Source organism: Dermacentor silvarum, chromosome 2 (genome assembly GCF_013339745.2).
Source record: "Dermacentor silvarum isolate Dsil-2018 chromosome 2, BIME_Dsil_1.4, whole genome shotgun sequence".
NCBI classification, from domain to species: domain Eukaryota; kingdom Metazoa; phylum Arthropoda; class Arachnida; order Ixodida; family Ixodidae; genus Dermacentor; species Dermacentor silvarum.
The window spans coordinates 156,940,134-156,967,869 of record NC_051155.1 but is presented as its reverse complement, the minus strand read 5'-3'; the positions used below and the strand labels follow the sequence as shown (position 1 = coordinate 156,967,869).

The 27,736-nt window shown below is 45.6% G+C and overlaps 1 protein-coding gene across 1 annotated transcript; it reads right to left on the bottom strand.

Moving 5' to 3' along the window:
* Positions 1-206: 206 nt before the first annotated feature.
* On the bottom strand, positions 207-27,598 carry LOC119441145 (uncharacterized). Its single transcript, XM_037705826.2, has 2 exons — positions 27,027-27,598; positions 207-1,248 (listed from the first exon to the last, which is right to left on the bottom strand). Exons 1-2 carry the CDS (start codon positions 27,576-27,578, stop codon positions 547-549), a joined length of 1,254 nt encoding a protein of 417 aa, XP_037561754.2. The 5' UTR covers positions 27,579-27,598; the 3' UTR covers positions 207-546.
* Positions 27,599-27,736: the final 138 nt, after the last annotated feature.

The following is a 27,736-nucleotide window of genomic DNA, read 5'->3' as shown; positions in this document are numbered from 1 at the left end:
ATTTGTGGAAAACATTCTTAGGCTACAACTGTTCCTGAGAGCAAGTATCAGCCAATCGTGTTGTTCGACATATTTTTAGCCAAAGGGCCGGCCAACTACAAAGTGCACTTACGTAGGAAAAAGAATTCCTAATTCGTGCGCAGAAGTTCTGCATGCCAAAGAAACAACTGCAAATATTTAGGCCAAAACACATTGGAGATGGTGATGCGATACACCTTATTACAGAACCACGCAAATCTAGACAAAGCGAAGACATTAGATGAAGACACAAACAGGCGTAAATCATTACGCAAGTTGAGGTTGCGCACATCTGTATCCTTCCTCTTGCCCTGTGTCATCGTCCACCCTTGCATAGCTCTGTAGTACCGACTCGTACCACTTAGCCGAACATTCTAGCGTCAAGGCTGGAGCAAGTTTCCATTGTTCCTGGTCGACCATGGGAATTCACCGTCACACACACACGCAAGAAAACAGAGCAAACATTGACTATTTACACGTCTAAGCGGAGACTAGTGCTGTTTTTGAGCTCCTGAACCACCCTCATAGTTACAGCGGAGGGGACGTTCTCAAGTTCGTGAAAGGGTGTTCCTGTGGCGCCTCAACGTAAGTGACGTACGAGCGTCGCGGGTCGATGAGACTGGAGCCAGCCGATGCGGCAGCCGTCAGACGCGGAGCCGACGGAATGAAGTCTATGCCTCCAGAGTGTTCTAAACCCGGACTGTACTGGACTGACGAGACAGGGAGGGCTGTCAAGGTCTTGCCGTGGAGCGCCTGGACGACTTGCAGCGCCTGTAACGCTGGGTCTCGACCGGGCGTGGCGACTCCCGTAGGGACACCAGCAGGAACCCCTCCAGCGACTCCTGCTGGAACGGCTGCATGGAATGCCGCAGCAACTCCAACTGGTTTCTGGACCAGATGGTTCGCCGGAGCCCTTTGAACGACCACGGGCACCCTGTGTGGCGGCGGCGGTATCGGCCGGCGATGAACCACTGGCCTGGCTTGTCTCTGGCCGACTTTGAACGCTGCTGCAGCCGAGTAGCCCGCTACGACGCCCGGCTCGTTCGATTCGATTGTGGCGCGGAAACCGTTGTGGTCGGCCACATAGCGCACTTGCCGGTAGATGCCGTGTGCGTCAACGAAGCCGTACGAGCCCCGCTTGCGGTTGTGGCCATCGCTCACCTCGTGCCGGACTTGCTTGTTGCCGTAGCCGTCCGAAATCTCGTAGCCGAACGAGTACGGCTGCGGCACCTACAAAAGGAACAACATGTGCGTTTTATTAGGCATCCGTTACATTTGCTCAAGCTCCTCATTATCACTTAACCTTGCTGATCGTTCATTACCCACAGTATGTGCAACCTAAGCTGGTAATAACACTACAATAGGTGTACTTAGAGCACTGTACAAGCATAAGAAATGAAGTCTTACGGGGACAGAAACCTTGGCCTCACATACCGAAACGATTCTTCTGGTTTATCACTGATCTACATATAGGTAATCACCATGATGGTGCTGTAAAGGCGCACAGCACACCGATAATGAAAAAAGCTGGGGCCGAATTCACAAACCTTTTCGTTCATAAGTGCTGCTTGCCATTCGGCAGCCGCCTTTGCTAATGATATGCCCAGTGCCACGATTGGCTGACACCTGCTTCTACGAACAGCTTTAGCGTAAGAACGTTTTTATGAATCCGGCCCCTGGTCTTCATAGGACGCGCTTGAGCCAGGGAATGCATTCTTGCGGCAACGGCGACATACAAGAAAATGTATAGGGTGGAATTAGTGGTTTATAGGTGGTTGAGAATGTGTAAATGGCGACATTTAAAAAGAAACACAGAAAAGACATGCTAATGGCATTGAGAAAAAAAAATATTTCAGACATCCTATCAAATACATTCTGAAATATGCATATCTGACGTACTCTAAAAGCCAACGTCATGCGAAGCACGAGAAGGTTGCTATCCAGGGCCGTTTGGGTTTCTGCAAAGCGGTGCCACATGAACAAAATGTTTGCGTACAGTGAACAATTATATGCGTGAAGTGAGCGGGTGTGTGACGACCGCAGCAAGCCGAAGACGACGGCAGAACGATAGATGATCGGGCGCTTGTGTTGGCGGACCCTGGTTACATCCCACTTTCAGTCACGTAACTTGTTATTGCTGACGACGCCTGAAACCAGCCGTGGCAATAACGCACCTAACTACCTACTGCAAAGTGTGCGGTACGTAGTTAGGTGCATTCCCCAACTCCATTACCTTTAAAAAGCCGATGAGCCATCCCTATCTCAACAAAGCTTCACCGTACCACAAGATTCCATGACCTAGAGGAGGTACACATCCTATAAGTTTTAATGCATTTTTACAAACAGCACCACATGTATTTGTTCAAAATCTGTTCAAGTTTTGAATACTTGTTCAAGAATGCGTTTTCAACAACATTATTCTATGCAACCCCAGAAGTACTAGGAGCTATTTTTGTGTTTTCTAATTTTCTTTTCCGGTTTTATATTGATATAAGCCTCTCAATTTATGGCATCTAAAATTGGAGCGAAGGCATGTTGAAACTCCGCTACCAACGTAAAGCTCTTGCGTTCAAATCCCAGGAACAGCACTAGGCGAGGACAAGGCCTATTATTTTGGTAGCGCAAATATGCATTTAAGGAAAGCCTAGCAAATCCAGCAGTAAGAAGTGAGAATCTAAAGGGTTGTTTTAGTAGTGACCAGGGGCGAAGTAATAATAGGTAAGAGGAGGAAGGAAAGTCAAGTCTTTACACTTCGACACCGGGATGTGCAGCTTCCACGAAAGAATGCGTATTTTCGTCATTTTTACTTTTCGGAAGATTGATAGCTAGCACCGGCGATTGTTCACTCAAACAAACACCACGCGAAATGACCTGAGACTTACTGCTCATTATATTTCACCATCTAACACGTCACCGCTTCACGTTACGGGAGAAGCTATTTATTTTTTTAGCACATAGGAAATGTAACCGTAAGTGAAGCTGTTTTTTGTGCCTCATTATTGTCTTTTTCTCAAATACGAACGTTATGATAGGCGCTAATCTGCCTTCCGTTGCATTGAGTGCGACATTTATTTAAAACATGTTTCCTGACTTGAGCACGTGTATTCGTAACGAAGGTCACTACGGAGCCTAACTTAACTTCCTACACAACGCACGTTTACATTTTTTTTTTTTGCTGTGCTGTAATGAAGCCTACCTCAAAATAAAAAGTAAGTTTCTTCTTTTTGGTGTTTGACGTCTTTCTACTGGTAGCCAGTTGACTAAGCATCTCCGCCATCGTCATCATCCCATCATCATTAGCAGCAGCATCGTATTCATCTTAAATTAATTTTATATCCGCTGCCAGACGGAGGCTTTCTCTCCAATTGCACTGACTTGCGTCAACCATTCACTTTATCTTATTAGACAGTTTTAGTTTTAGCGTATTTAGCGTAATAGCGGACTTAGCGAAATACCGGCATCAAAATGCGCATGCGCAGAACGCTCAAACACCCATGGCATTTAGAGTAAGCACGCTATTTATCAAATTTATTGTTACCGACCGCCTTTCGCGCGGTCTACGTAGCTTATTTGAAACAAGGCGGTGGTCGCGGACGCCCGTCTCGAACTGAATTTGGTGTTGCTTTTGTAGAATTCACATCGTTCGTAGCAATTGACTGTAAATGGCTTTCGCTTAGCCTCAGGCCTCTTCGATGACAAAGTATTGTAGATAACCTTGCGGAGTTTTCGAGATCGCTTCTCGTTTCAAACGCATCGAGGCCTAACGAAAGAAATTGGTGATGGTGAGGGCGATGATTTATTCACACACCCTTTGAAACGGGGCGGTGACAAATAGTCACCTAGCCTGCTTCAGTTAATCAGGCATTCTATACATGCTTTTCATTCTAAAATTTTTGAATACATCTCCTTAATATTTTTTCTCCGAGCATCATCGGGGACGCCGGCTCACTCGAGTCGACGCCATCCGAAGACGCCACAAGCACGATCCAGATGCTCGCTACGTAGATGCGTCCAAATACCCGGGAAAAACCGCTTACGCCCTGAGTGTGGTTGACTCGAGAGGCAAAGAACTGGCATCCGCCACAGTCAGGGTGCGGAACTCGGAGACAGCGGAAGAAGCGGCGATCGCCCTCGCCACCACCACGAGCACGAACGCGGTCGCAGTCTTCACGGACTCCCAATCCGCAGTGCGCAATTACACGAGAGGCCGAATATCGGTGGAAGCAGTCAAAATTCTGCAGAAAAGAAGCACTCCGCTCCCTTACACCTGCGTCACGTGGGTACCAGGGCACGAGGGGCTCGAGGGAAACGAAGCGGCACACGCCGCGGCCCGCGACCACGTCAACCGGGCCTCTTTCGACGCCTCGCGAGACCCCCGACCGCCTGGTGACGCAACGGAAACGGAGACAATACCCCCCACGTATAAAGCCATCCTCCAACACTACCGATTGGGACGCAGGGTGTACCCGCCACCTCATCCAAAACTGACGAAAGAGGAAAGCACCGCATTCCGAAGACTGCAGAGCAATACGTACACCCATGGGATCCTCATGTATCGCATCCACCCGACACTACACACATACAACTGCCCGATCTGCGCCGTGCCAGACACTCTGGCGCATTTGCTACTAGAGTGCCCGTGGCGCCCCGAAGACGCCGTTACTAAACATACAACGTCTGAAGACGTGAACCTCCTCGCCGAGACGTGGGAGGCCAAGATCTCCACCCCGGCCCTGGACGAACAACGACGTCTTGTCGCCAGAGCCCGGGATGCTATCGCGGCCAGAGGATTCCTGGAATGAGGGACCCTCCCACCTAGAGTGATCCACAGCTCAAACGCTCGGGAACACCGTCTCGAAAATTAAAGTTTATATCATCATCATCATCTTCCTCAAAACGTCTCTATCCACCTCGTACCGATATCTATGCTTGTAACGGATCCGGTCGCATCAATCTGCTCCCTGGTTTTTTTTTTTTTTTCACTAATACTCTAAATAACTCTTGCTTATCTCCGTCCACTTTAAATCCAAGCACTTCTGGAAGTTGTACGTTACCTACGGATCTGACTGGGTGAATACTTTAGCATTACATCAGGATGCGCTGAATGATTTCTGGAATTTCGCTGCAGCAGGCACATGCGTCATCTTGTTGCGAATACTTGCTCCGGTATGTTCTTGTCCTTACAAACTTCCGGGATGGCAGCGCCACCTATCGTTGAAGTCGGGAGATGGGCGCGACGGCAAATGGCCTCTGAAATGGGAGATCTTTGAGGCCATGGTCGACAGCTTCTACTGCTTGTACTGATTTCACTGCGGATCGGCCAGACATGGAAAGTACAAATACAACGCGCTCCCGGCTTTCACTGCGCTGCCTCTCACTCTTTACGAACGTACACGCAAAGCTAGACAAAATCACTTAAGTGAACTATGTAAGAGAAATTGAAATCGTAATTGAATGGCGTCTTGCACATAAACTGCGCTATCGTTTGCGGAACAGTAACGCTGTTTCCCTTAACCTAACGTTAACCTTGAACTATAGCTGTCTGTAATATCGGTTCCTCGGTACGTCCCTACCACAATGTCGAAATTTCAATAGAGAGCCCTTTGCAGCATAATCAAGGTAAACTAAGCGCAGAGAGCAAGTTTTGCTCCAGATCTCAAATAACGCAGCATGGCGTTTTGTCTTTATTTCATTTATAAGATGGCTAACTTTTTATCTCCTTTCAACATAACAATGACCTTGTTTTCGCCCGCAGAGAGGAAACGGAGGGTGCATTTAACGTTCCACTTCCGTATTCGCTTCTCGCGCCTGCACGGACCAACGATTGGAGGTCGCTGGTGGTATAGGCAGTTACTTGTTTTTGTCGGCACCGATCTGTGTTCGTGCCTTCTACAGATTTAGCCACAATAGCGCACCAACTTCCGCTACGTGTCTGCGATGAGCTGTTCCGGTTGGCCGCAAGGAATAACTAGATGGGCAATGTAAAATTCATGCAATGTCACCAAAATATAAACAGAGCATTGATTGGCGTGTGATGGTTTATTCCTAATTATATATATATATATATATATATATATATATATATATATGCTCCTACTTTCAGGTTTGCTTCTGGGCTTATCTCTTTGAGACGAAGAAAAATGCTCTACTACGACTTCAATGGGTGCGGCACCATTTAGAATCGATTGCAGTGCATTTTCAAAAGTCACTACGTGCCTACATTTATTACATTTGCACGGGCTCAGCAAGAGATTAGCAGTGTACATGTGACTAAGTAGTTTGTGAACGGCGATTTCCTCGGAGCTTCATATTGCCATTAGCGCTGCTTGAAGTGCGTTCCACTATGGGCCTTTGTGAATACTTAACAAGAATGTAGCAGCTGGTAAGCGTATATTGTACTCTGGATTCAGAAAACATTTTTACGACCATGAGCTTCTGCAGAAATAGACGAGGCCATCGCCTATGGTGCATTATTTTGCCTTTCACATTGCTTCAAAATATCGTTGCGACATCGTGCGTACGTCTTTACTGAGCCAATATTTTTGTGTTCACTTCACCGCAGTTTGAAACATTTCCATAAGTATAATTTTTTGCGAACTTCATGTCCCGTTTCCTCCTTTTTATACAAGCAATGTTTCGTTTGCTAGCAAGACATGGTCAGTAACATTTTTTCAATAGAAATGTATATTTATCATAATGTTTAAACCCTACTGCATTCTTTAATTTCTTTAAGGCAAACTTTTCTTATCGACCCTCCCGTGACTTTTCGGACTGTGGCTGCTGCTTACTGTTTTACGGAAAATCCGCTTGCGCCAATTTCTTTTCCGCCAAAGACGCGGAACTAAAACGGGCAAATATTCGTCAGCCTTACCACTGTCTTCCGTGTCGCACTCACTTCTCGATGCATGCACCCCTATTCCCCATTTTTTCATCGACAAACATCCAACCTCACAATAATCCACACGAACAAGACAGGGCAAAGCGCAAGAGTTCGTGACGTTTCCTCTCTTGTCCGTCTGTTTTTCTTGCGCTGTTTAATTTATTCTGTAATAGGAACCAAATCCCCCAACAACATGTCTGATCGAATATCGCCTTCGTCCCTGTGGCGTCACTGTGTCGACGTCTTTCACTGCGCATTCATCTGAACTGCGGTTCGCACTTTCGGCATAGCTTGCGAACTGGTGGAGTGCATAAAAGCAATCCTTCGATAATATGGAACGTGCGACCTGTGCCTGTACATAACGGTTGCATGAGATTTCACTTTAATGAGATGACAATAAAGACAATTGGGCGGGTCACGTTTAGCTGTATGGAATTTAATTACCTGTTTCACGAAAGCCTCGATTGCACATATAGATTCACGCATGTGCGTTAGATTTGCTTCATGTTTATTCATATTCAATAATCGGTACTCTTTTTGCGCAAACTCGAATAGGTCAGGTCTTCCTGATGTCCCTAGGACCGTGTAAAATTGAAGTTTGATTTTTTTCATGGGTTCTTCTGATTTTTTAGGCAAGCTTCATTGAAATGTGCTTCCTCGCTGTTAGCTGCCATTTTCAATGCACAAGAACGAGGCCTACACAGGAGACACGTCGCATGTAACCACAATTCCCCGGCAAAAGTATTGCAATGAGCGTGCTCAATGCAGTAAAACTGCAGTAATATTTTCTCTAAATAAATATTACTACTATACCATTGTTATTATTAGTAGTAAACAATTTAATTATGGGGTTTCACGTGCAAAACCACGATCTGATTATCAGGCACGCCATAGTGGGGGAGGGGCTCCGGAATAATTTGGACTGCCTGGGGTTCTTTAACGTGCACCTAAGTACACGGGTGTTTTCGCCTTTCGCCTCCATCGAAATGCGGCCGCCGTGGCCGGGACTCGATCTCGCAACCTCGTGCTTAGCCGCCCAACACCATAGCCACTAAGCAACCATGGCGGGTAGCAGTAGCAGTAGTAGTAGTAAAAGTAGTAGCGGCAGCTTTGCCGTTCCTATAGTTTAGTATGAGTCATTTAATTTTTTTTCTTTATCTTCATTTAACAGTTTTATATTTTTGCTTAGTTTTGCCACCTCTACTTTTCATAAGTGCAGGCAGCACCCCACCGCTCTCTGGAAAACATATCTAATGCTTCCTTTCAAATCTTCTCCTCTCTGAGCTTCACATGACTTCTTTATGCGGGGCTTACCTTCCTCACTCCTCGGAGTAGAGTGAGATAAAAGCTGCCAAGAAACGCACTTGTTACCCTGACGAAGGCGCCTCCTTGGCAAAACATTGTCTCCAGCCTTCATCACCCTCTGTTAAGCTCTTGGCTATGATTTTGCGGCATTTCTAAAAGGTGCCTTTGTCATGGCGCAGATGTATCATTCCACACTAAACGTCAGAGTAGTATCGCTTGCCCGATAAGGTAGGTTCTGAATGCCTTGGGCTACAAACACGCACAGCTGCAGCGGAAAAAGATTAGCACAAGTGACCGATCACCCGGTCAGATTAATTGCGACACGCGATGCTGTTGTGCCCAAGCACGCCGAAAACGAGAGTGCCAGGCCCCTCTTTGAAACATGAATCATGTGGCACTTTAGATAACAGTGCGTACGGGAACAAGAGCACCGCGTACCGCAATTTCCCTGATCCGGTCTCGGCAACTTGTGCTAATCTTTTTTTTTTCGATGTAGCTGTCCACCTCTTATGCTATATGAAATGTTGATGCCTGAAAAAAAAAAGTGTGATATGACAGTGAAGTGCCGTTCACTCGTCGCACCAAGAGAGATCCTACATTGAATCCCAGCTAAAATATCTGAATTAACTTGCAAGGTACAGTTTTTTTTTTAAGAACAAGGGCTACTTCAGGACTTCTCTATATGTCGTTCGTATGTGCACTGCGGTTTCCGTGGCGCTACTGATCCACCAATGGTGAGTACGAAAGTTCTTTTAATTCCCATGGGTTTAAACTTTTGGCATACCACAGGTACTCCTTCAAACAGCCTGTAGTCAGCATGGCGGTCGCGAACAGCGTAGCTCCTATACTTCCAACAAGGACCGTGCGTTACGTGACACCCTGTATCGCTCACCAAACCTGTGGTAAGAGACCGTAACAGCTAGCGCTGCCTAAAAAAGGAATTTTCCTCGAGTCAAGTTTCCTTTCCTTTGTTACTATTTTCCGGCAGTCGCGATCGCATTCGGGTTAGCGCTGACCATAAAGTACCTGATTTCCACACGCACCAGTAGACCCCGGGCGATAAGTACTTGAATTTTATTTAAAGAAAGCGGTGCTTTAGCGTAGCCTATGTATGTTGAAGTAGTTTTTTTTTCTCTTTTTTTTGAGATAGCACCAGATACAATTTTGCGTTCTGCAGTTTATAACTTCCTGTCTGTGCACTTAAGGAAGGTGATTTAACCACTGGCGTCCCATTGATCGCGTTACACCATACCCAACATATTTATGGATCGTTCATTCGCAATTAGAGGGCCTGGTAAAAGCAAATCCAGTAGAAATATCAGTTTTTATTACAGGCGCGAGAGAAATGACACTCGCAGGTTCAATTTATACGCGTATAGTATAGTGGACAGACGCGCCATTATTGAAGAACACACAACCACAATCATCTGGCTTTTCCCAACTTGCATCACAAGTTGAACTAGTTGAACGGGTTGAATAGGTTGAATGGGTCAACGAAACTCCTAAGCTATTGATTCGTGACCACTTTTTGCCAAACGCTGGAAATAGTGATCGCAATAATCATCATAACGGGAAGAAGATGAGAGGAAGAGAGAGAGAAATAACATTTATTAGCACCGAACTATTATTAGCAGGAACTAAAGCCCAAGTCCGGGCCTCCTGGTAGGCTCATGCCTCCTGGCCCAGCACGTTCTTGACGTGCTGCACCAGAAGCGGCCACCATAGTTTTTCAAACCTTCGTGGGGGAGTGGTCCACTCCTCCCAGCTGCCAGGACGCTGGTTGTGTGGTAAGGTGTTGTAAAAAGGAACCATATATCTCACTTAAGCGGGAGAAGAGGATCCACCAGCCAGATGGACGTTTTTAAGTTTTGTCTTTTAAAATACATGGCTAAAAGGAACGAGGCCGTCGATTTCCCACAGCGGGTCTCAAGAATTACATTTTAATATTTTTTTTCTTAGTTACGCACATGATCATCCGTTAGTTGAAGTTGACCTATCTACAATTACGTCATGTCATCGCCCTTATTATCGGCGTGTGGGCCTCCATTGAACTAATCACCACAATTTTGATTGGTTTAGAGATTCTGTACTTCCTCAACAGGTCGGGACTTGTCACTCTTTCTTAGCTTTTTCCTCTCCTTCCATTCAAGCGGCACTTTTAACCGATGCAATAAAGAACGTGCGTCCATCGATCCTGCCACGCTCCACCACAGTGGGCTTGGCTTGTCACAGAAACACATATACTTCGGTGAGGTTGGAAAGAGCAAGTATGAGAGTGGTATAACACTCGTTATACAACTCGGTCACTAGATGAAGATGATGCCGTGCCTTTGTTTCATTACATAAATTATTGGTCACAGAAACAACGAAAGAAGTCACGTCTCAAAGAGTCACTGACAAAGCAAAACAGTTTCAGTAGGGCGTTCCTATCTATACATCTAACGCTCCTATCGGTACCTACTAACGCCGATTTATACGAAAAGATATACCACCCAGCCGCATATTATAGCTAATCCGAAGTATTATATCCAAATCCAGATTATCGACTATCATACTGATCAACCGGCACGGCGCCTTTTATCGCCTCCCAAGTAGGACTTAATTTGTAAAACTTTCTTCTGCTTGTTCTACAAGTAAGAATGGGCACGTCTGGCTCATACATATACGGCCGTGCTCTCGAACGTGCTTAGAAAGAACTAAGTTCTTCCAAAGATCGGAGTCCCGTTCCGCCAAAAGCGGTACCAGGTCGTAGGTGTGAGGGCGGGCTTCGAAGCTCACGCCAGCAACTGGTTTCACCACTGTAGGCTGAGCTTGAAAAACGTTGCCCCCTCTTTGCGTCGTGGCCAAATAAAACTGTCGCCTTTATCTTTCCTCGACTTCCGCACGCAGATTATCGGCATCGGAAGTGACCACGCGTGCTTCCCACTCCCGCCGTTTCGGAAAAAAAAAACAAGTTGCTTCCAAGGCAGCAAGCAAATCCAAACACAAACACTATAGGCCTGTCGCCTTCTGGTGCCTGACAGTGTACGCTTGTGTACGCGATTAGTTTATTCCAAACACGTTTGGGGGCCGTTCGCTTGTATCGTTCAGTGCGGCATTCACGCGAGCTTCTTTTTTTTCCACACATGCCGGGATATTCGTTCGACCCGGAAGACGAGACAATAAGTATGGTAAAGTATGCAGATAAGTGTAGCGAGGGCTCCTAACTCACCTGCAGAATTTTCTATGTCAGAACTTTACTGACCGCATACATATCTAATTAGTTAATCTGAGCCGAGATAATCGTGCTCACGCGAGATTGCGGCTGTGGAGTTTTCGTTCTTTTCGTATACACAGTCTTTAAAGGACCAGTTCTGCTACGTAGTTGCCCCACATTTCTGTAGCACGTTTTATTAGTAGTCAGACGAACATAGACCGCTCGGCGAGTAACGTTGGGATGGTTCGTCTTATGTGTGCTCTTAAGGGGGGTCTCCTCGTCTCCACTCTTCTGAGTTGTGCAGAAACGTTAAAGATTCGCGTAAATATTGCGAGCTAGCTATTGAGTTCGCATCCAGTTAATGTATGTCAAGCGCGTTAAATATAGTTATCGTCCATCTTTCGCACATGCACTTTTTTCCTAAGGCATGTCTATCAGTCAATAGGCACCAATATACAGTCATGTGAACGCAAGAGGCCAATGTAGTAAAAGAGAATGTTGGACGACTTACCTTTTTATAATATGCCTCTCAAAGCATTACATGCGAAGTGCTATGCCGAAATGCGATTGGGCGTTTAAACAATCGGAAACAATTGCTGATGATGTAAGCGATTCATGTATCTTTTCTTCTCATATTTTTTTTTCGTTCTTTTATACTAGTTTGCCAGTCGACATATATAAGTATATATGCAGGGGGAAACCCTATTCGGCCATAAACATGAGTAGGGCTCGATGGTTGGGAACATGAAGCAAAGACTAATGCTATGTACAAGGTTTAGAAAACCAGTTATGTATAGCAGAATTTTACTGTACCATTATCGTTGGCTCTTTTATTTCAGTGCAACGTTTTCTAGCCTCTTCCCTTTACGGGGATCTTATTTCTGAGGAGATGCTTCTGTGTCGCTTGATGGCTTGGCGTGGCCTTCACGAATGGTTATTCATTTCGGATCGGAATGGCCAACAGCCCTACATGCGATAACTGTAGCTGCGAGAAAACGATTACCCACCTTCTTTTTGAGTGTCCCCGCTTCAGTGCGCCCAGGAAAGAACTTTCAAAAATGGTTGATGGACTGGACAAGCGCGCTTTGTGAGAGGAAAGGGTCCTGGGACACTGTCCGAAACCGTCCTCTGCCCAGAAGGCTTTGAAAGCGTTATTACGCTTCTTGCGGATAGCTGGTCTTAGAGACAGACTTTAAGCAGTGCCGTATTCTCCCTTTTTTGTGTGTATGCGTGTGCTCTTCTGTCCCTTTTTTGTAACATATCTTTTCTATTATCTTTCATTCCCCTGACCCCATTTCCCCAGCACAGGGGGTATGCCGGTCTAAGAACTGACTAACCTCCCTTGTCTTTCGGTATATTCCTCCTTCCTTCCTTATTTAAAATTATTCCATAGCAGTAATCATAAAGTACTATTGACAATATTGTAAAGTATTGAGCAATATAAAAGTAGGCACACACTTGCTCTCCCCCTTGGCTCTCAAACGCCACAGCGAGAAGGAGAAGACTGCGTCTAGTAACATTCTAGAAGTTTACGATACATCGAAGCCCATAGAGGCCACGAATTCATGAAAAAAAGGGGGGGGGGGTGGCATTGGAGGGGAAAGGAAGTGAAAAACGCGCCATTATTCTTTTTGTTGGCGAGCTGAGTGCCCCTATGCGCATGCGCGAATACTTTGTGCAGCCGACGTAAGCACTCATACCCGCATCCTTGCCTGGCGATTTCTCGTTGTTCGAAGAGTGCGACCGGGGCTTTAGGGTTTTCTGCCTTTTTTAAAGAACAACATACCATGCTTTTAAATACTCTAATTTACAGATATAATATCTGCTTTTATTCATCTCTATTGTAGAAAACACCTTTCGAAAGTGTATCCTATAGTGCGAATCCGCGTTCCTCAAACGGTAGTATTCGAATACGTAGTATTTCGCCAGATGCAGAAACACTTCCGCTGCTTTATAACCCAACGTTTATACACGAGACTTCCCACACGAAACTCACCGTTCTATACTGCCTGCGCATCGACTCCTTCATCTTTGCGCAGCCACGGCTGTGTGTGTCTATATACGCAGCGTCTGCTCACATACGTTCATAGGAGATGCACCAAGCTTCCCACTAAAGCAACCGACAGTAAAAAAAGGAAAATGAAAGAGAAACAGATTGGCACGGAACTTTGTTGCGGCGCTGAAATGGTACTGGTAAGCAAATTCATGGTGTTACAGGTCTGGTTAGCGTGCAGAAGGCAACGTGGTGAAAGTGATATTGCTAAATTTCTCCCATGACGCTGGTGCGCTCGGACACTCGGACCTAGAGTTACTAGACAGTTTTAGTTTAGCGTGGTTACCGGAATAGCGGGCGTACCGGAATAGCGGGCGTACCGGAATAGCGGGATCGAAGTGCGCATGCGCAGAACGCTAACCGACCCATACCGTTTACCGTACGCACGCTATTTCTCAGAGTTAACGTTACCGTGTTAGCGTGGTGTACGTAGTGTACGTAAAACGTGGCGGTGGTCCCGGTCGCCCGCTTCGAACTGAATTTGGCGTGGTTTTTGTAGAATTAACTTCGTTCCTAGTAAATGACTGCGTAAACGGCTTTTGCTTAGTCTCATGCCGCTTCGCCGAGAGAGTGTTATGGTTAAACTTGAGGAATTTTCGAGATCGCTTCTCGTTTCGAACGCGCCTAAGCCTAACGAGATAAATTTTTTCTGACATGCGAGCGCCATCTGTCGCTAAAGTCGGGAGATAGGCGCGACGACGGCATATGGCCTCTGAGATGAGAGGATTTCGGAGGCTATGGTAGACAGCTTGTACTGCTTGTCTGTTTCGTTGCAGATCGACGGACATGTGAAGTAAAAAATACAACGCGCTCCTGGCTTCCATTGCGCTGCCTATCGCACTTTCCGGACGCACACACACATAGAATTAGGTGCCCTGTGTATGCGAAATTCAAAGCGTAATGGAATAGCGTCCCGCACGTAAACTACGCTATCACGCTATACTAAAACTCTATTTCTGCAAAGTTCGTTTGCGGAACGGTAACGCTATTTCCCGTAACCCCGCTATTACGCTAACGCTAAACTAAAACTGTCTACTGTATAGGCTCCCTTTAGAGAGCCTCCCTGAAGGGAGCCTATACAGTGTTACGGTTGACGTACGACAGCCCGTTTAAAGGGATTAACCGAGGAGGTCTCCCCATCGTGCTTGGTTGTCGCGGGCGGGACGCAGTAGTGGCTGATCCTTTTGTGCGCAGGTGTGGGGAGGCGATTAAGCCCGCCTTCTACGAAACGTTCTTCCCGAGCATCTGGAACGCAGTAGTGTCTGATCCCTTTGTGTACAGGTGCGGGGACTGGGATGCCCGAGTGGCTGATCCCTTTGTGTGCATGTGCGTAGAGGGGGGGGGGGGGGGGGGGCGAATAGGCCCGCCTTCCACGAATAACGTCTTCAGGAGCCTCGGGTTGCCGCCAGCGGAGGCAAGCCCGGAAACGTACGTTCTTCGGGAGCCTCGGGTTGCCACCAGCGGAGACAAGCCCGGGAAACGTCACCTAGGCGAGAGGGAGCTGCTGCCGCATCCCCCCCCACTGGACTTGCCTGTCACATGACTTGAGCGAAATCCCGCCTCATTGCTAGAGGGCCTATTTAAGCGGCCCCGCCATGTATTTTTACTCATTCATTCATTCTCTTCTTTGCAATCCTTCAACATGAAATAAACCGTGCAAGTTTCGCACTTAAAATCGTCTCGCCCTGCCTGGTCGCCATGATTTACCGGACGCCTACGGCCTGCCAGCAGTGCTACGCTACCTAGAAGAGATGCCGGTCGAGGTTGTAGTAGCAGGCGCCCCAACAACTGGCGGATCGCGGTAGGATGGAACCTGACATCAACTCGAGCCCCAACAACAGTCACTCTACTCGGACCAGACGTTCTCAGAAAGCATAAAGCTGCCTTCACTGCCTTCTGAGCCAATGATCGGTGGGGACGGTGTTCTAGTATATAGTCTGGTCACTCAGAGGACGATCATCTAGTTGCCTGAATGCGTTGGACAAAGATTGTCTTTATGCTTACAAATGAGGACAGCGGCACAATAAGTGGTCAATGTTCTCCTTGCATCCTCAGACATCACATGCAGGACTGTCAGCCATTCCGATTACATCAAAACGAGGCATGGGAAAGGCAAACATCGGTGAAACTTTTTCAACCCTTCAGACACCGTATCAACACAGCTTGCAAGGACCTTGTATGAAACTGTACTTTACACATTCATCAGGAAAAATGTAAAAAGAAAAAGGTGAGCCCTTAACAGCTTCGCTGTAAAAATAGCGTTCACGTGCTGGCGACGGAAGTTTACCTATGAAGGTCGCGTAAGCACACTGAATTCTGCGATCATCTCGTTCCCCTAAAGCTACAAGTCACAAAAAAAGCTCACAATACAGTACTCTGGGAGCTGCGGGGTGTAAAGCTTTTTGGTAGCAATGACCTCAGTTTGGCCGTTAGTTTTTTTTTTCTTTTTTTGCTGTAGTATAGTCATGCCTGCAAAAAATAATTGGAAGCTTCGCCCGAACACAAGCATTGAAAGCTGCAGCAAGGTGTAGCGGTCCGCTCGAGCTCCTCGTACGGTGTTCTAACTGTATACAGGGGTGCACTATGTTGGCTCCACGCAGCGCGCAAGGCAAGTGCTGCTTGGCAGCAGAAACAGTGCCCTGGAAGCTACTAGAGGTCTCACAACGCTGACGTAATGAGGAGCGCCGCCAGTGGCGCTGCATGCATCACGCCCCGATGACCTATACGAGATGAGGCGGCACGAATCAGCGCCCAGTGAAATACTACGAAACGTCAGCTTCACGTTTACTGTCTGTCCCGCTCAGACCAGTGCATATGCACAGCAGCTCAGTACAAAACTTTCAGATGTCATTGATTTGGAAGTGCTTCCTTCACAAATCATGTGGAAGGCACAGAAGTGAAGAAAAGGGAGACGACACTCCTTTTTCTTTTTCGTCTCCGCCTATCGAGAGATAGTTACAGTGCTGCACTTTTATCTTCACCCTCATTTAAAAGCCACTTACTACATTCTTTTTCGTCTCTGTCCCTCCATGTTAACTGACAAAGTATTCTTCTAAAACTCGACTTTCATTCATTCCGCGGTCATAGGTTGATAATTAAAAGAGAAAATGACGGTCAAAGATCCATTTTTATTTTTAAACGTTGGGAAACCGCAGTGCTGGTACGTCGATCTGATGTCTCGGATTCAGGAATGTTTTTGAATATTTATATTTAGGCCGGTGTAGACCTTTAGAAGCTCATCAAACCTAACATTGGATATTTCAAGTCATTGCTTCTTTTGCAATACAATGCAGTTCATCTTTACTGATAACACGTTAACTCGGCCCGAGCAGATACCATTAAAGACCATGACGTCACGGCGAGCTCGTGCGGGAACTTCAAGGGGGCGTGACCACCTATCTTCCATTTTAGCGCCTTGCTGCCTTGCCAAGAATTATCTCATGGCAAGAGCGTTTCTTTTGGTGTTGTAGAAGGGTAAATTGCTAATATAACTTTTTTTCCTCTTTAGTATTCCTCTAAAATTGGCTAACCGAATAACGTTCATCGCTCGCAACCGGACTTGTAAGTAATGAATTACACGTAATTGTTTGCTTGTAATCAACTGAATCATTTGGTAGTGCTGTAATTGATAATTTACTTTTTTTCAGTAACCAATTGCACATAACCACTTACTTTAATTACTAGAAAAGCCGTAACAGGCAGCGATCGAAGCATTGATCGTACTAACTCTGTGCTTCAAGCTTTTGAATTTAGAGGGAACTGTAGTAGAACCCACGGACCTGCGATGCTTGTTAAACCAAAAGAAATACAAAAAATCCGAGGACGCCTAGGCACTTATGGGTTGTGAATGCGAAATCATTAATGTCCAATTTAACACCGCTGAGTGGTCCTTCGAGTTATGAACTCTTCGCGGGCAAGAGAGCGTGTTCAGACATTTGCCCAACGACTCCTAGATAGGAGAAGGCCGGTGCACTTCGAGCCGTGATGTTATGCCATCGTTCCCGACTGCCATAGAAACTAATGGGGACGCTCTTGAGTAAGCCGCGGTGATTTTGACATCACCGCTTTCATCACGATGGGCTTGGCGATGCAAATTTAGGTCCAAATTGCATGATGTCATAAAGCAGAGTGCACAAGCCTGCTATCTAGGAGGCGCTGTTCATTCCTGTGGGTAAGACACTCGGCTTCTCAGCGTGGGCTCGTAGGTTCGAAACTCACTACCGCCAACGTTTCTCCTTTCTAATTCATTGTGTTTTAGAGTAGTGATTTTATTGAAGAATAAAATTGTGTTTTGGATGCGAATCAGCTTATGGTCGGGGCTGTGTCACTCCCTCTCTCCATCCATCCGCCGTGCGGCGTCCACACCCGCACTGTGCATGCCCAGCCTCCTTCCCCTCCTCTCGTTGTCTCTTCTCTCCTCTCGGCATTCCTCCTCTCCTCTCCGACGCTCCTCTCCTCTCCGATTGCGCAACGAATGGCAACACCTGCGGCTCCGCGGGCGATAATGCGAAGCAGCTTAGGTTAGAGACGCGACGGTAGAGGCTGTATACTCCGCTGAGGGGCGCCACTTTAGCTCGCGGTATAATGACGCGCGCGCGCGCTCCGCTCCTCTCATTCTCCTCCCGAAACCCGCGATGAGTGCCACGGACAGCGCCAGTGTCAGCGCCGTGGTCCACCCCATGGCTGCTTCGCATACTACTCAGGGTTCCCCTACGGGAAGATGGTGTAATTTTTTATGCATTAATATTTTAGCGATTACCGAGGCGCACTTCGAACGCAGGCGAGAGCTTGCGTGGACAAGGAAAGCGCGGATAACACAAGCTTCCAAAAGCGAGGGTGACGTGGCGACGCGGCGACGCCCTCTCCCCTCACGCAACACCTGGTGCGGCAACATTTGTTCCCTTTCGCCCGCTCTGGTTCGTCGAGGCGCGCACGTGACGTGGCGTCGCAGCCAATGGGAATTTCCGTGCTGTTTCGCTGCTCCAGACGACAGACGCCAGCGCTTACGCTCAATGGGCTATTTCATGACGAAAAAAAAAAAAACACCGCATATCCACGGGGTGAATGATGATGAGTGGGCGAAGCTCCGGAGGGAATCATCGATAAACCGTGAATCTTCCGTGTAATTCGCCCAGTCTCGCCGCACTAAATCGAACGATTTACTCATTATAATTGCACCATCTCCCGCTTAAGGGGACGCTAGCACAAACGCGTTAGAAACGTGCAGTACTCTCTAGTAAGGGGGAGAGGCCACAGCGTCTTACGCAGCCGTTTACACATGCCGGAACGTGCACCGCGTTTGCCGACGCCATCAGCGTTTATGAATACGGGGGTAAGGCGGAGAGGCCACAGCGTCTTACACCAGCTTCGTACACGGGGGCCGTAACGCGCTAACACAAACGCGTTAGAAACGCGCAGTCTTTCGTTAATGTTGGGTATTTATTGTCATCGTGGTGCGTGTGTCCATGTGCGCTTCGTGGCGTAGTGGTTAGCGCCGCGCGTTCGGACGCGAGGGGTCCCTGGTTCGATTCCGCGCTACGGTCACAACTGTCGGAATTTTTTTTTTCATAAAAGTAGACGTGGCTACCTACTACGACGACGACGACTACTACTACTACTACTACTACTACATACTACAGAGGAGGGACAGACCCACACCCTAAGGAGCTTCGCCCCTAAAAAATAATAAGGACGCATGGCAACGCCGCTTTTCAAGTTCTCGCACTAGTTCTCCTTGAAGTCAAGGATTGGAACAGAGTTTGATGTTTTCTCCTCATACAACGACTACACTGCATTCTGAAGGAACCAAAGATTCGTCATAGGGATATTTCAGAACATTTTCTGCAGAAAAAACACTAATAAAATGCGAATATGCTTTCAAATCTATGACGTCACACTGCCATAGTAACGCGATGTTATGGGCACATTGTTATAAAACCCCTGCGTTCGCGTATTCTAGTAGTGGGCCTTCTTCCACCAAATAAATGCAGGTCAAGAAAGAATACCTTGCTGTTCAGTTAAACTTAAGTGTTCCTTTAAAGTATAGTTTTACCTCAGGAGCTCCTAAGCACTAGGGAAAGGAGAAATCAATCGTATCGCTCGGGATCCGAGCTACCTACGCTAGGCAGTAAATTTTTATTTAAGATAACCTCTTTGAGAGAAGCTTTCGAATATCGCAGACCTTTTATGGCAAAAAGTTTAATCGTGTTTACAACTTTGTACCTCAGCTATAAAAAAACGATATCCCAATTCTTTAAGCTGCACCTATTCAAATATCTGACATTCAGACATAACTACTGTGAAATTACCACAATTTTTTTACTAGAATTTTAGCAAAGCCTTTGTTAATACTGGAGTACCTGTAAACTATTCAGCAACAATGGAGACGAATTACAGCAAATGATTGAGGACCTTAACCGAGAAAGTGTAAGAATCGGGGTTGAAGATTATTATGCAGAAGACAAACAATGTTCAATAGCCTGGCAAGGGGACAAGAATTCAAGATCGCCAGTCAACCCCTAGAGTCTGTAAAGGAGTACGTTTACTTAGGTCAATTACTCACAGGGGACCCTGATCATGAGAAAGAAATTTACAGAAGAATAAAATTGGGTTGGAGTGCATACGGCAGGTATTGCCAAATACTGACTGGGAGCTTACCACTGTCGTTGAAAAGAGAAGTGTACAATCATTGCATTCTACCAGTGCTAACATATAGGGCAGAAACTTGGAGGTTAACAAAGAAGCTCCAGAACAAGTTAAGGACCGCACAACCGCACAATGAGCGATGGAACGAAAAATGTTGGGCCTAACTTTAAGAGACAGGAAAAGAGCGGTTTGGATCAGAGAACACACAGAGATAGCTGATATTCTAGTTGACATTACCAGCGGAATAAATGGAGCTGGGCAGGCCATGTAATGCGTAGGATGGATAACCGATGGACCATTAGGGTTACAGAATGGATAGCAAGAGAAGCGAAGCGCCGTTGAGGACGGCAGAAAAACTAGGTGGGGTGATGAAGTTAGGAAATTTGCAGGCGCAAGTTGGAATCAGCTAGCGCAAGACAGCGCTAAGTGGAGATCGCATGCAGTGGACATAAATATAGGCTGATGATGATGATGATGATGATGACCTGTAAACTTTGTGCATCATTTTTTATTGCTTTTCATCTTGCCAATTTTCAGAAATTTCTGTAAAAGGATTGAGCGTTACGGTCGGTAGAAATCAGATTTCTGTCTAAGAGGTCTTTCGTCTTAATGCATTCAAGAAAAGCAAATCAGCTGCTCATTTTGAAAAACTACGTAAGGTTACCCGCGAATTTAAGCTAAAGAGAGAAAAAGCTAAAGATGACTACTTCACTGAGCTGAGCAACAAAGTGAATTCAGATAATAAAATGTTTTGGAAGTACTTAAAACCCTGTGGTTCAGATTCTTTCGGAATACAAGAGTTAAATATAATGGTAAGAAAATTACGGATAACAGGGATAAAACTGCGCGTGCCTAAAGAACGTTTTTCATTCGGTATTCTTACCCAAATACACCTGTCATACTCATCCACCTATTATGAAAATATTTCGCCTATGCTTCCTTCCTGTTGAGCTTAGTGTTAATGGAATTAAGAAACTGTTGAAGGATATTGATGACAGTAAAGCTAATGGTCCGGATGGAATTTCCCCACGTGTACTCAAACGTTGCGCGGGACCAATTTCTACGTACGTTTATTTCATTTTGAAAAAGTTTTATCGACAGTTATTTTACCACATGGCAGGAAAATTGCGTAGGTTGTTCCGATACATAAAGGTGGCTCCAAAAAAGACGTTGGTAACTATAGGCCAATATCAGTTACGTCTATCCCGTGTAGAATACTTGCACATACCTTATATAAAAAATAATAAATCATTTAAATGAGCATAAGGTACTAATTAACCAGCAGCATGGATTCATAGGGACACACGGACACCAACACCAACGTAGCGACCTTGCACAGCACAACTAGTTGAGTTTCATCATAACATAATATCGAGCGTAGATGCAGGAAGACAGGTAGACGGTGTGTTCCTGGATTTTCGAAAAGCCTTCGACATGGTATCAGATTAACTCTTATTGTTTAAGCTTAACACTCTAAACATTCATGCTACTGTTTTTAAGTGGATTGAGTTGTACCTTTACCAAAGAAGGTACAGTGTATTACTGAATGGACAATGCTCCGAATATGCAGATGTTACGTCAGGAGTCCCACAGGGCTCCGTTCTTGGTACGCTATTATTTTTAATTTATAATAATGATATTTCTGCCGGGATTTTATCTTCTATATGGTTGTTTGCGGATTACTGTGCTGTGTACAAAAACATTCCCCATCACAATGATACAATTGAACTTCATAACGACTTATCACTTATTCATGACTGGTGTACTAAACGGAAAATTAATTTCAACATCGCAAACTGTGTACAACTCTCATTTACTAAAAAGAAGAAACCAATTCAGTCAAGGTACCATCTGAACAATGTACTATCGAATCAAGATAGCAGATATAAGTGTGTAGGTGTGCTACTGTCTTCTCAATGCTCGTTGAAACCTCAGGTAGACATTATCAACGCCAAAGCTGGTAATTTCAACCAAAGAAACCTGCGATGTTCGCATGCCAATTAAAACTTATAGTACTTGCGTTCGACCAATCTTAGAATATGGCTACGTTGTGTGGGACCGCGCTCTAGAACAAATACAAAATCGTCCTGTCAGGTTCGTCTTCCGGCGGTACGGAAGGAGGGAGAACTGCACTGCAATGAACGCTGAGCTAGGATGGGAATCTCTTTCCGCCCGCCGCAATAAACTGAAATCAAAATTTTTGCGTTCAATTTGTTATAATATAACTGGAATTAACAGATAAATTTACCTGCGGAAACCTTATTACATTTTTAAGCGTACTGATCATAGTTGCAAAATTGGAGGACGCTTAAGCTTCGCCTTTAAGAGTGGAACGCGATAGCATTCAAACATCCCTTGCTGCTTATCAAGCTTTTTTCTCGTATAGTCAAATCACAATCCGACGCTATCATGTCTGTAGGCTGTAGGTTAGTCGTACTTTACGATTTTTCTGGTGGATTTTACCTTGAGAAATTCAATTTTTGTTCACTAGCCCCTTGCGCCACACGGAGGGCCTGTGTGGTCGGGGTGGTTCGCGATGATTTCTCCGCCACGGATGTCACGGACGCTGCTGCTTACGCCGAAGCCGACACCGACGCCGACGCAGGATTTTCTACGGCACGGGTGCCTTAACGCTGTCGCGTTAAAATCCTGGAGTAGCCTGCCAAGATGAACAAGTATGCCAACTCATTGTTTGTTCGAACAATTACACAGTGGCATAGGCTGACTGAAAAGCAAGTGCATTGTGTGAAGAAAGATGTATTTTATTCCATGTTGGAACCCCCCTGCTGTAACGACTTTAGGCGCTGTGGGGTAATTGAAAAATAAAGAAGCTTCAGCTCAGCTAGAGCTTAAATTTCTCTATTCAAATACATGTGAAACACAGAAATTCTTATAGGAGTCCCCCACTACGGCGTGCCTCATAATCAGAACTGGTTTTGGCACGTAAAACCCCATAATTTATTTTTTTTAGAAATTCTTATATATGACAAGCGCCGGACCTATTGAGATGAATATGGTTGTACTTGAGAGTGAAAGCGAAATTTTAGTTACTCTACGAAGCAGAATTTGGATTAGTTCATCGATATTGTTAAATAAAGATAGCAGCAAATCGGCGTGTCAAAAAAATAGAAGCACGACGTTTACAAATTCTTAAGGCTGCACCAGAAGCTGATATCGCTGCTCTGTGAACTGCGTGTGTTATAGCATCCAAGTTGGACAAATGTGATGCATGAATTAACAACTTCTGTAAAATTGCTACAATTTTTACGATAGATTTGCAAGTCTTGCTCATAAGTGCATGTTATATTTGACATGGATCAATTTTGTCCGCTTTAGATGTACTAGGTGCACTTTGCCGAATTTCGTTATCGTTTTTCATTGCTGGGTTAGAGTTGTGAACTTATTGCTTGATGTTTGGGAAGTTTTGCAATTTTTAAGAATTACTGTGAAAAAATTTAAGGTTAAAATAAATAATTTGCTTGCTACAGTAACTTTATATTCCAGCGTTTGCTTTTAAATGCAATAAACCCCATTCAAATCTGTGCTATGCTTGTCAAAAAACAATTTCTTTGTTTCTACGTATTAATCTCGGAGCTCCCGAACTAAAGCTTTCTCTTAAAAGCCAAAAATTTCATTCAAATCCGGCAGCGGTTGTCCTCCCAGTCGCAACCCAGGAGCACACGCCGTCGCCTATACCTTGTGGCGTGGGTTTGGATCTTTAACCGGCATCAGTTATTAAGGGCTTGTTCAACAAAACCATAATGCTTCTTTTTATTTGCCGGTATTATTTGCAATACCTGCAAAACTCTTGAGCGCTCCCCAAGTCGACAATGCTTGTAAAGGCTCAGTAAAGTGCGCCTATAGCATGTTTTCGCAACCTTTCCCGCGGTCAAGCACCTAAGAAAGATGCATTCAAGGACAGTAGGTACTTCTCTAAACCATGTAGCTTGTTTCACAGCCCCTGGCGATAAGTGACATGTACGCAGAATTTTAAGAGAAGGTATTAGTAGTGCCCTGATTCTTTTAAGAGCAGGCATGCGCTATCGGCATAGTGCGGTCAAGCACCTTTGGAGCGAGAGGCCTTGTTACAAAACGAGCTACAAGACCGACGACAGGGAGAATGAGGGCTTGCCAGCTGCCTACTTTTCAGATATATTGCAAATGCCACTGCTATGATGATCGATTGTGCGTGTTCTTGATGTAATGTGTGTTTCAAACATGCTTGCATATTTTCTTACAAATATGCATGGAATCTCTCTGGAATTGTCATTGTGTAATATCGTGTTGCCAACGTGCATGTTTTCTCTTGTAAACGGATACAAGCATAGATACGATCTCAGTTTCAACAAGCACTTTTAAACATCGATACTACGGGACGCATCAGTAATACCTCTCTTCGCGTTATTCGGTTTTTCATGGGAACTTTTGTCAAAAACCTTCATTGAGAGCTATATTCTGCTCTGTTCAGTTATAAATTCGTTGCTGCGGTTATGAATCATACTGACAAACGAACACAGCGATACCTTGCGTTAATCTTGGTTGTTAAGCGGTAACCTTACTTTTTTTTATTATCACACGCTATAACATTACGGCGCGTTCGGTGCCCCGCAATTTATGACGTTTGCGAGACAATCGAGTAGGAGAAGTAATTGTGTTGATAAATTGCTGTAAATAACTCATTCAAGACTTATTCACATTGGCTCACTGCGGATAGATTGTAGTTAATAATATGCGTGTGAAATGGCGCCATCTGACTTTCGTGTATAGTAACCTACAACGCGAACGCGCAATTTCATATGAGTGCACATTCTCTTTAAGACATGCAGTGATATCATCTACATGTCTATTAGGCAATAGTTATCAACATGATCAGTACAAGCCGCGTACATGAAGAATTCATGGTGTACAAAATTTTGCTAGTACAACAGAAATTACCTTAATTATAATTCGATTCGTTATACGGCTGTTGCCCCTTGTATGAGCCATTAGGAAAAACAGCAGCAGCGCTCATCAGCAACGGTCGGCAGAGCACCGGAAGTTAAATAGACCCAGAAGTATTGCACACAAGCACACACAAAACTTTAAACGTCTAACGAAGTTTCGCACATAAGCTTGTGGGAATTCGTTTCGTGCTTGCACACACAAAACTTTAAACGTCTAACGAAGTTTCGCACATATAAGCTTGTGGGAATTCGTTTTCTCGTGCTTTGTGTTTTTTTTTTTTTTTTAGGAACAAGACAAAACGGAACAGAATAGGAAAAATATCATTTGCTAAGTACTGAAGCAGGGACACCTCACGACGTTTGTTTAAACGTGCAGTTGCAAACATAGATTTTTTTTACTTGTTGTATCATGTCCCTCCCTCCCTCTATGCTTTCTCTTTCTACAACTCTGTGATTGATCGATTGTGTTTCGACCCTAAATAATGCCTCTTTCAATGTTGTGCTGCCGTTATGGGAGGCTTATAATATTCAAGGCCTAATGTGAGGTATTGGAAAACAAACCAAACAAATCGGGGAAGGAGTTCTGTAAAAGCAGTAACTTGAGCACATTTTAAAATATTGCAATTGTGTTTCTCTCGTTTGTATGCCATATCAACTGTGGCATTGAAAAATAGAAATTATGCTGTGCTTAGCAACTCAAGTTCTTTTAGCAACTGTTTAAGCAACATACTTCTCAAATTGAATAGTCCATATTTTTTCAAGTTAAGGAATCTTTTCAAAAATAGAAATGTAACTTTCGGCTAACAACCGTTGCTTACGTATAGCCCCTGCGGTGAAGGATGTGAACGATGCGTACATATACATTTTCATATTATACAGTCGGGACGGCAGGAGCGTATATATGCTTCAGAGATACACAAGCTGCTGTGGTGCGTGAATTCCGGCAGATGCATTACACCTGAGCTGCCACATTATATGCGTTTGTTTTAGCTTTTATTGGACTGTAGAATGAATCTCACAGCACATGCTTTGTTCACAAAGTGGTTGGGCACTTCCGAGCGATAAGATTCATGTGCACTTTCAAACCTGGGTCCACTCAGTGACACGCTCAACATGGCTATCCCACATATGATTTAACGCTACCCTCCGCGCAAACAGTGCATTGTGGAGTTTAGCATCCAGAAACTTCCCATTTGTTCACAATGGATGCTGTATTGGAGGGCCTTAAATTAATTTTGACTACCTGCGGTTCCTTTAATGTGCACCTAAATCTAAGCTCACAAGCGTTTTGCATTTCGTTCCCATCTAAATGTGGCCGCCGCGGCCGAGAATCGAAAGCGTGACTTCGTGCTCTTGAAGACAAAGTGGTGGCAAGAAAAAAAAAAAAGAAAAACCAGACATGTGCTTTGGCGCCTTGACAATGGTAAACTATGCCTGTTGGCGAGCGTCCATGATGACGTAACGTCTTGAAAAATTACCACAATGACGATCATGTTTCAAGCAACTCACGTTGGCCGTGAGGTAGGGTTTGCCGGAAGCGTTGTAACACTCATAGGAGTTTAAATAGACAGTTATGCAAAAACACCAACACTGAGTAAGTCTTGTACGACAGGACGTACTCGGCGTACGTGCATGGCGCTTCATGCGCGGTCTCACCATGCGCCTGGAGGTTTACTTGTGTTTCGGTCGCTTATATGGCATCAGAGTACTTGTTATAAATTAAAATTTTGGAGTTAAACGTCTCGAAAGAGGACAGTAGGTTATGAGGAACGCTGTAGAAGAGACTGATTTAACCACTTAGAGTTCTTGAACATGCACCTAAAGCCCAGTATACGCGAGAGTTTTTGCATGCCACCTCCATTTGAATGCGGCTGTCACGTTCGAGAATCCAATCCACTACCTCGTGCTCAGCAGAGCTACGTCATAGCCACCGAGCCAACGCGACAGGTATAGTCCCTGTTGTCAAAGTACTATGACGGTACTCACGAGCTCTTCCTGGTGCACTTGCTTGACAGGCACCACGGCACCGACAGGCTCGGACTTCACGGCAGGTTGGTAGGCAGCACCGGCGAGCACGGGCGCGCCGTGTAGCACCATTCCAGGCGACGAGACGGCGTTCAGCAGCGGGTGCGAGGCGTGAAGGGCGAGCGGACCCTCGTTGAGGCCGACGGCCGCGGCCGGCGCGGCGGACACACCGATCACGGGGGCCTGGTGAACGCCCACTTGGGTCACATGCACGGTCACCGGCGCCATGGCGTGCTGCTGAGAGTATCCGGCGTCGTGCAGTGGCACGATGCTGATGCCGACGGGGGTGCCCTGAGGTTCGATCAGGTGCGGCCGCGAGAGCCCTTCGACGATTGTGTGGAAGGGGCCGGCGTGGACAGCTTGAACTTCTGGCGAGTGCGGGGCGAAGCCGGGCTTGGCCAAGGCGCTTCCAGTGGACGCCGCTACTGCGAGCGCCACCATGGCGAAGGTCTTCGGAGATTGGCAGCAGCATCGCACGCCGGGGCATAGAAGAACAAAGCGACCCAAAGCCATAATGAGCGTGAGGCAACCCCTGGCTCAAAAATATCGTTTTTGTCTATTGATGGCTGATCGGCACTTCGAGGCAGAGGTGAAAGATCACGGGACAGTACGGTTCTTTGCGATCTTAGCTTAAAGAAAATTTTTACGAACAAGAATGTTTGTTGTGAATT